Source organism: Tachysurus fulvidraco, chromosome 10 (genome assembly GCF_022655615.1).
Source record: "Tachysurus fulvidraco isolate hzauxx_2018 chromosome 10, HZAU_PFXX_2.0, whole genome shotgun sequence".
Taxonomy (NCBI): Eukaryota; Metazoa; Chordata; class Actinopteri; order Siluriformes; family Bagridae; genus Tachysurus; species Tachysurus fulvidraco.
In genome coordinates, this window is record NC_062527.1 from 22728995 (window position 1) to 22739621 (window position 10627).

General features: G+C 36.5%; 1 protein-coding gene across 1 annotated transcript in view; it reads right to left on the bottom strand.

Moving 5' to 3' along the window:
• Positions 1-7126, bottom strand: part of LOC113638173 — a 67199-nt gene extending 60073 nt beyond the window's left edge. Inside the window, exons 1-2 of the mRNA XM_047819976.1 lie at positions 7107-7126; positions 3477-3560 (exon numbers count right to left, since the gene is read on the bottom strand). Coding sequence (XP_047675932.1) covers positions 3477-3522 — 46 coding nt within the window. The 5' untranslated portion in view covers positions 3523-3560; positions 7107-7126. The remainder of the gene's footprint in view (positions 1-3476; positions 3561-7106) is intronic.
• Positions 7127-10627: the final 3501 nt, after the last annotated feature.

A 10627-nucleotide genomic window follows, 5' to 3' on the forward strand; every position in this document is an offset into this window, starting at 1 on the left:
TGTAACTTTAACAAGTGCAGTTTCTGTGCTATGATGGGGCCTGAAACCTGACTGAAACTCTTCAAGGATATTGCTCTCCTGTAAGAAGGAGCTCAGTTGAACAGACACAACCTTTTCAAGTATTTTAGACATAAACGGAAGGTGTGAGATAGGTCTGTAATTTGATAGTTTATTAGGATCTAAGTTAGGTTTTTTGATGAGTGGCCTAATGACTGCCAACTTAAAAGACTTCGGGACGTAACCTAAAGATAACGAGGAGTTAATGATATTAAGAAGAGGCTCACCAGCTTTATGTAACACTTCTTTCAGTAGTTTAGTTGGGATGGGGTCTAGTGAACATGTTGTTGATTTACCTGTAGTAATAAGTTTATCTAACTCTTCCTGTCCTGTACTTGTAAAGCTGTTTAAAGCTTTAGGTGAGATTGTGTCACTGGTTGCTCTCATATGTTGAGTGTCACCTATTTTATTCCTGTTACTTTCAATTTTATCAGTGAAGAATCTCATAAAGTCCTCACTACTGAAATGTGATGGAATAGTGTGTTCAGATTTCTGTTTTTTGTTAAACTAGCCACTGTGCTAAATAAAAACCTGGAATTGTTCTGGTTATTTTCTATGAGTTTTCTATGAGTTGCACTAGTGATGTTTTGTTTGAGCCCAAGTGAGTTTAGTAAGTCCATAAATGTGAGTCCTAGTCATTTAATACACAGGTAGTTATTAAAACACACACAATTCTCTGCTTAAGGCAATATAATGTACATAATACATGTATATATACAGACAAGCTAACACTGTTGGGCCCCTGAATAAGTCCCTTAACCCTCTCTGCTCCAGGGGCTCTGTATCATGACTGACACTGAGCTCTGATCTTAACCTCCAAAGTGATATATGAAGAAATTATTTAATTGTGGTGTAATGTAGATGTGACAAAAATAAAGGCTTTGTCTTAGAAATCTGTTAGCTACTAGCACATACTGTATCTCCAATGCAACACACACACACACACACACACACACACACACACACACCTCCCCTGTAATAAAACGTCAGTAGCAGTGCATTATATTAATTTATATTGCTGAGAGAAGCTGAACCCAGGTTCCTCCTCAACTATAAAGTTCCTACACATGACTTCAGCCATTGTACATACTGTGTCCACTGCTGCAATGTAAACACAACAAACTACATCAAAATAAAACAACAAATAAAAATATAAATGTAAAATTTCCTGCTGTTCTCAGTTCATTATTTAGTGTAACATCACATGACCAAGACCAAGTCAGGTTAGATAGAAGAGTAATGAGATCAGAGCAGACCATCTGAGAGAGGAGAGGAGAGGAGAATGTGGTGAAAAAAACAACTTTATACCATGTAAAAAATGCTAAAGTTCATCTCTAAAGAAAAGAGATATAAAAAAGAAAAGAAAAGAAATAAATAATTGGTGCCACCTTGTGTTGGTCATTAACTCTGTGGTTGTGTGGCGACTGCTGTGTACATCACACTGTCCAGATCTTATTCTTTGTTTTTCATAGGGGATTTTCTGGCCCTTATGTTATGCAGCTCAGTGTCACGATGAACATTTTCATTCTGTAGAGAGATTCAGATTCAGATGATGAAGCAGCAAGTGCCTCCAGAAAGTTAAATAAAAGTACAACAGAATGACCAGAAGTATAAAAAAAATAAAAAAGCTTCTTCAGACCAAAGTTTCTGATCTTGTCTAATGCACCTTTAAAATAACAGTAACACAAAGTAGGCAGGAAGCGTGCCATGTTTCTGTAAACTCCCCACTTGAACTACAACCAAAACCCAAATGTATTTTTTTGTTTAACAACAAAAAAGTAGTCACAATTTTATTTATTTATTTATTTTTTACTGTTTTCGTACCTGTTCGGTGGAGTCGGTGGCACGTCTGTGACCTGATGATAGTTGATGATTTTCTGTTTTCAGAAATATAAGATAAATATTTAAAAATATAATATTACACAATAAATTTAGACACATGTTAAACACAATTATCACTAAAATTCTCTCTGATTCTTTCAGACATTAAACCTACAGTTTTAACCGGTTTTACCTTTCACCCTGCTGTAGTACACAGACACACAGATGATGATGATGATGATTACGATCACAACACATATAATAATCCAGTTGTTCCCTTCAGTCTGGTGTGAGTCTGAATCCTCAGATGAAGATCCTCTCTCATTAACACTGTCCTCTAAAACACACATTAAACCACACAGAGATATCAGTACAGTGCTGAGGAAAACATGTCCTGAAAGAAAATCTATCAAACATCAGACTACATTTACTGATGTTGTTCAGTGTTTTTCAGCCATACATGCAGATGATGTCATCACTGATCCTTAAATAATAATCAGTGTTGTGCAGCTATAATAATATGAAGTGTTTTATTAAAGTTTATGCAGGAACAATAAAAGATGTTTTGAACTGGAGCTCACACCAGATTAAGAAAAGCCCTGTACTTTAGACACACCCCCTTGTCATGTCATTAAAATCTAACCAGGTTCCTTTTTCCATCCTAATGTACTGCTTTTTCCATGAAACCCTGTTCAGAGTGAAAGGATCACAAACACTGGATCACTTTCATTTCATTATTAATGATCTGATGTTAGGAACTTTATATTTTTATTTCTTTTATAGAAACTAAATGTTTTTGTTGTCCTGTGAGCTTCATATCTGATCACTTGTTCTTGTCCACATGAAAGTAAAAGTTTTTTAATTGTTGCCGCAGGATCTCAGTCCTGATGAACATCTCTAATCTCACCCAGATGACCTCTGAACCTTTCTGACAAACTTTCTACAAATAAAATATTGTCTGTGTCTTATTTATGTCTGTATTTGTGTATTTTTTTGTGTATCATCTGTTAACTCTAAATAAAGTATTGATTCATCTCTATAATAGATGTTGTTATTGTTCCTTATTTCCAGCTCTGTTATCTGAGACACTGTGACTTCTATAATTAGTCAATATTTTACACTGAACAGTTTACTCACCATCAACTGAGAGTGTAACACTGTTAATTTCTTTTGCATCCGTAGTGTTATTAGTGTCCCCATGTACCATTGTAAAGGATTTGTAGATTTGGTCATCAGTTAATCTGACGTTCTTCAACACCAGGGAACAGTTTCCTTCACGCAGCTCGTCCACAGGAACATCCACGCGTCCTTCATATCCTGAACCTGAATATGTAACATCACTGCTTCTCTCAAACACAATGACTTTATTGATCTGCCACCTAATAAATGATGTTGGTTTTAACTCTTCATTCAGGTTACATGGCAGGATGACTGTGGAACCCACTGCAGCTGATACAGTAACCAGAGATTCTGCACTGTCTGTGGGAGAAACATTACAATCTACAGGATTTGTAACATTTGACAAAACATTGTTGTGATATTTGATTCAATAGAAGGACACTTCTGTCTTGTTGGTGTTGTAGAACCTGGTCACTCACCCACACAGGCACAGACCCATAAGATGGAAATATAAAGGAGGGACATGATGTCTGGAAGACTCTTGTGGAGTGTTGGCAGATTTTCTGAAACAAACAAACAGAGACACGTTATAAATAAAAGTGACAGAACAGCTGACTGATTTCACACACAGCTCTTAATAAAACTGCTGAGGGAGAAAATTAAAAACTCAGATTTACCTCAGAGACAGAAGAACATTTCCTGTCATTCAGTGTGAATTAGATAAAGTTTATGAGGTTCTTTTGTCCCCGTCATTAACAGTGAATCTTTTACTTTCTCCTTCTCATTATTTTAGTAAAGACTGTTAGTCACAAACTACACAATAAACACCACAGTATATTTATCTCTCTTTTCTCTTTCTCTTTAAGTAATGATTATAAAGTTATAATAGAATAAATCTGTTCTTTCGTTTGAATCCAGATGTTCTTTACAGAAATACAGTTAATACCATCAGTTTATTGAGTGAGAAACATGAGACTGGAAACGAGGAAGAAAAAAGGGGAGGGAGGGAGATAGTGTGTGTGTGTGTGTGTGTGTGTGTGTGTGTGTGTGTGTGTGTGTGTGTGTGTGTGTGTGTGTGTGTTTGAGAGAGAGAGAGAGAGAGAGAGAGAGAGAGAGAGAGAGAGAGAGAGAGAGAGAGAGAGAGAGCACAATGAGACTGGCTTTTGGGGGATGGTGATTGTGCTCTCTCTCTCTCTCTCTCTCTCCCCTTTTTTCTCACCTCCTTTATCCTACAAGGAGGAGTTTTTGGAGCAGTTTTGGAGACGTGGGGAAAGAGAAAAAGAAAAGAAAAGTTTTCACTAAAATAAATTACCGAAAGATCAACACAGATTTATTACACCCTATTTTCTCAAAAATAACAATCATATTCAGTTCTTTACAAGATTATCTTTTCACTTAATGTTAAATTATTTGTACACTTTGATAAAACTAAAAGATTAACACACGTGACATTTATTCCTATAAACACATTTTATTTACTAATATATTTTATTTAATCCAGATGTTCTTTCCAGAAACATAGTTAAAGTATCAGCAGTTTATAGAGACTGAACCATATACAATTTATTGTCGTTCAATAATTATTAAACAACACCAGTTTATCAGTGTGCTTTACATCCATGCAAAAGACAATAAAATATCATTAATAGATAAAAAAAACATACTGTAGAAACCACAAACACACAATACAGTAAATATGTTTAATCCTGGACCATATGCTAATTCAAAGAGGTATGTTTCTAACCTAACTTTAAAATCTGATATGTAAGGAGAGAAGCTACCGAAAAGGCAAGATCACCCCTACTTTACAGCTTTGATTTCGGAATGCAGTCTCTGATTACTGTAGATGACCGGAGAGGCACAACTGGACGATGTTCTGTCAGTAAATGGGAAAGATAAGGAGGGGCCAAACCATTTAAAGATTTAAATACTAATAGAAGAATTTTAAAATCAACACGATATCGTACCGGCAACCAGTGCAGAGAACGTAGTACAGGAATAACGTGGTCTCGTTTTTTAGTACATGTTAGAAGTCTTGCCGCCACATTTTGTACCATCTGTAATCAGGATAAGGCTGTTTGACTAATCCCGTAGTACAGTGAGTTACAATAGTCCAGCCTAGATGTTAAAAATGCATGAATTATTCTTTCAAAGGCATTTATCAACGTAATAAACTCTTTGGTTAAAGAGTCTACAGTGCAACACACACTTATGTTAAAATCTGCAAGAATTAAGAGTTTATCATACTTTGGTACCAGTTCACCCAACACATCTGCAAACTCATTTAAGAAGTCTGCATTGTATTTAGGAGGGCGATATAACAGGGCAATCAACAGTGGACTTTTCCATTCAAGTGTAAATAGCTGCAGCTCAAAACTTCTATAATCATATTCTACTATTTTCCGATGAGAAAATTTGTCTGTAAAAATAGAAAGTAATCCGCCAAGCCTGCCGGTTAAGCGAGGCGAATTTACAAACAGTTTGAAGGTAAAAGTTCAGCAAGAGGGCTTAAATCCCTGACAGTAAGCCAGGTTTCAGTAATAAATAAGCAATCCAACTCACGCACAGTAAAAAAGTCATTTAAAATAAAAGTCTTGTTTACTACCGATCTTGAATTAAACAGACCCATCCTTAATTGAAGCAGATAATCCATCTGCTCCTCTGACTGCTGCGCCCGAGGAAAAGTGCGAAGATGATTGAAGCACACTCCTCGATGGTGGATCCGGGGAGAACCATATACACCAGAGGTCACCGTAGCTGGGACCAGGGGAGCACTCAGCTCATATGATAGATCCAGGGAATGCCAGCGAACAGAATAGTCCTTGGCTGAAGACCTTTTCCACATTTCTTCCTCTGTCTCTTCACCGGTAATGAACAAGGAGATCGCCGTAGGAAACCAGGTATCGACGGAGGAGGGGGATAATATGAGCCATATGAGGCATAGTCCAGCAAATTGTTTAAACTCATCCGCAGACTTAAGTTAGTTGACCTGTCATAGACCAATATTGCGGACCGCGTTTCTTTCAAGATAAAACAAAATAAAACAAACAGTATAACTAGCCTCCAAGACCTACGGCATGCCACGTATACACCGCGCCATCTTTCATTTCTTTCATTTCATTTCATTTCATTTCAGAGACAGGATTACCTATTCAGAGGGAGGATTAATGTTAAGGTGATAAACATCCACCTAATAGTGAATAAATATCACAAACTTCACAACTAACTCTGTACAATTTCATGTGTTTGTATAAAAGCTGATGATTTCCTTCTTTCTACATGAATGATTGTGTACACGTGTTATACTCAGTCACGTGTTCATATGTGAACTGAAAGGTAGATTTCTGTGTATAAAGTAAATCAGCAGAAATGGTTTAATGTAGTGATAGAGCAGGATTTTTAGCTCCTAGCATTGTTTAGTGAAGGCTGATTGGATTTGTTTCTCAGCAGTGAGTTCAGGTTGAGTTTATGATGTAACGAGTTATTAATCTGATGCTCAGTAAAAACACTAAAACTCGTATCCTGATCCCTGTACAGCGTTTAGCAGACGCTCTGATCCAGAACAACTAACATTTATCTCATCATACAAATCAGCAGGTGAGGGTTAAGTGTCATGATCAAACATAAAGCAAAGGCAGCTTGACATTGCCGGATTTAAACCGTCTTACCCACTGAGGGCACACTATACAGTTTAATTCGGCCTAAAAAAAATTTGAAAACCAGTTTGAAAATATTTGAAAGATAAAATATGAATAAAAATAAATTAATTAATGAATAGATACAATTAAAGATTAAAAAATGTAAATTAAAAAAATGTAAATACTATATCTATCTCTAGATATATCTCTGTCATTGTAAACTCTGAGTTCAGTTCAGACCCAACACTAATTCCTTCCTGGTGAAGTCTTGAAATGATCACTGATGTAGACCAGAACATACAACTGACACACAACATGAACATGTACATGAAGATTGAAGTAATTATACTGACGTACTTGTCCCTTAGCGACACATGTTTTCAGATTGCGTAGGAAACCCTAAGGAATGTGTCTTAATTTGCACGGGGTTGTGTTGGAAACACAAGATCAACTATTAAAAGTTGGTCTTACCTTGAACGCAGGTGTCCTTCAAAGTCCCCTCGGTCTTCTAACAAAGGCTCCTCTCCAAGGTCTTCTACTTAATCTATTGTTTGAATCTTTAAATGAAGGAGGCAGACTTAGACCTTTTTGTCTTTTCAGGATCCTCACAATGGGAGGCCTTGTTTTTATTAAAAGTAGTGTAATACAAATAGGTGTGTGTAATATATGTAAAATAAAAATAAAAATTACAAATAAAAACTTCCTTCAAATAATTAAACAGTACTAGAATAAGTAAAAGGTATTAAGATGCAAAGATTATAACAAACCAAGAAACACTCTCCAAGTGTAAACTTGCGTTTGTTCCATGGTGCACCTAAAGTATAACATGCACTAAGGCTGATTACAATAGAATGCACACTCACTGTGATTCAAGGCAGGCTTTTATACCTTTTTACTGTGGCCAGATAGATTTGGCTGGCAGGTTTAGTTGGCTTTGTGCCTTTTAGATGGCTACCATCTGATTTCATAAACACTACACGGTTCCCCAAACATATCTCGCCGCCCGACTCTGTGTGCGCTGGTAATGTCTTTTTTTTTCTAACGTCACAGTTAACACTTCTATATGTGGTCATACTTCCTGCAACTTCTCAGGCCGTGATTATATAGAACTGAAGCTTTCTCTTGCCGTGGAATTTGACAGCGAGCTATAAAACACTGTGCGTGCAGGTTACTCCCCGTGAATACACAGAAGGCTTTACTCTTAACAGCAGGCCTTGAAACACTTGTGTGCAGATACTCTCAGTAATACACAGTAGGCTTTATAAGCATTCACTACAAGAAAATTTACAGTAAAATAAACAATATTAATCTAATCAACTCTATTACTTGATAATACATGATTACAGTATAAGAAAAGCATTTCAGCATTTTCTTTAACATTCTGAAAATAAAACATAACACATAATGCATTATAGTCTTCTTTTTTTTGGAATCTTCTTCCAGCTGTCTAGTTACAGTGTCTGATCCCTCGATGTCTTCTTTTAAACACTCATATTCAAATCTTTCAACTCTTCAACCAATTCTTCAGCCTTTTGGATTTTTACATAAATTTTTCTTTATTTATTCACCTTATGTTTCGCTTTTCTTTCCCTATTTCTCCTTCTCTTTGTATTATGTATGTCCGTCTGTCTACTGACGGATAAGTTAATAATTGGTCGTGGTGTACCTTTATATTTATTATTATTTATTTGCTGAGAACAAGTATTAAGAAAACCAGTATCAGATATGTAGAGTCCTGTAACTCCATCCCGTACATGCCAGTGTCTGATAACATCTCGTGCATGCCGCTGGCTCTCAACGAGATCCTCAGCCCATAATTACACCTGATACTAAAATGTGTTATTCCTCAAACTGTGCCATTAAAGCTGGAAACACACAATTACATATGATGTGTTTTATGCTGTATGTAGAAGGGATGACTCTGAAATGTTCAGTCCTTTACATCTGTTTTAATGTTGTTTAATGAACAATTTGATACATTATGAATTATTTATATAAATCAATCAAAACGTCTGAGTTATCTATATTGAGGTAAAACTCTAAAGGTAATGCCATTGATTTCACTTTACACATTCTTCGAATTTTAGAACAGTTTTAATATAAAAGGTTTATTTTTTCTCTAAGGGTTCAATATAGATCCCCTTTTGTGTTTCAGAAAAGAATTAACTGTCCCAGTTCAGAACCTCAGGGTTCTGTATAGATCCCAATAGAAGCTCTTTATTAACATCGTTCACTTGGAAATGCAGAATAAAGTATCGTTAGAATGATTTAAGACACATAATTAGACCATAAGTAATTAAACTTTGTGCATCTCAACATCTCATGTGTGATATCAACAAGAAAAGCTAAGTCCATTTGGGATCAATTAGCACAGAAACAGCCACTCCACCCATCTCCATGAAGGCTTTCACTTCTGCTTTCAGCTCAAAAAATGTCTTCAGTACGTTTCCCCTGCTAAGCCAGCGTACCTTTTTGAAAATGTGTCTTTATCATATGGGTTCAGAATTGTTTCGTTATTCTGAATGAATACACTATGATCCACAAATAAATATAAAGAGTTTCACAAATATTTTTACAAATTTCACAAAAAGAAATGAAATTCACAAATAAATAAAATGGGATTTGCAAATAAAAAAATATTTATAAATTGTATTTATTTGCGAATTGCTTCCTGCTCATTTGTGAATCGCGTTCTGTGCATTTGTGGATTTGAAACATTTCTAACGTCAAGACGTGCACAAGAATCCACAAATAGGTGACTCCGCCCACCGTCTACTCCAGCCAATCACGTTCTGATTTACTCGCTCTTCACACTACCCCTGGACACATTGATGATGCTGAAATCGTTTCCAAAGAAAGCAGAATTGAACTAACCCTTAGTGCTGGCTACAATCCATACAGGGTTACCAGATTGGGCTCGAATCTGCGACAAATGTTTTTTATTTGTTTTTTTTAAATCGTATTTTTCAGTACATATTACACTGTGATAGTGCGAGTAAATCACAACGTGATTGGTTTGAGGTAGACCGTGCCACGATTGGTCAGCGCCACGAGACCGTTGTCCGATTGGCTGGAGTAGGCGGTGGGCGGAGTCACCTATTTGTGGATTCTTGTGCACGTCTTGACGTTAGAAATGTTTCAAATCCACAAATGCACAGAACGCGATTCACTAATGAGGAGGAAGCAATTCGCAAATAAATACAATTCATAAATATTTTTTTTATTTGCAAATCCCATTTTATTTATTTGTGAATTTCATTTCTTTTTGTGAAATTTGTAAAAATATTTGTGAAACTCTTTATATTTATTTGTGGACCATAGTGTATTTATTCAGAATAACGAAACAATTCTGACCCCATATTATCATAGCTGAAGGGAAGAACAATACGATTGTAGATAAACAAACAAGCAAAAATGCCACACAAGCATAATCATGTAAAGGACAAAGGCATATATTAGTTCTGTGTAACAAAGCAAAACCAACGTTACTCACCTATCGAGAAGGAAAAAAGCGCCTCGGCGTCTTAAGTAAAGTCGGCCACATATTCACAGGTCGGAGTTTCCCGAGTCAATAACTCCTGAGCTAAACGCTGTTACTACACAAAACGCGGTTGTAGCTGCCTCTCTACATCACTACGATAGAAAAGAGGTGTTATTTGTGTAGTAACAGCGTTTAGCTCAGGAGTTATTGACTCGGGAAACTCCAACCTGTGAATATGTGGCCGACTTCCTGCTCCTTCAGTTCTCTCCAGCGCTGGAAAGCTGATCCTATATTAACACGTCCTACTTCTTGTCTTATCGTAAATCTTTCTTCGCTTTATTTCTTTGTTTTTATCCTCCATGTCGATGTTAAAACCGCTTTCTTCTAATGTCACACATGCGCACTGAACACTCTCTGCCCATATAGACAAGACACGCCCCTTTCTGCTCATTTTGTTTGGCGCCCAACGCAGTTTTCTGAAGCATTTCTCAAACAACGGAGACCCCACCTT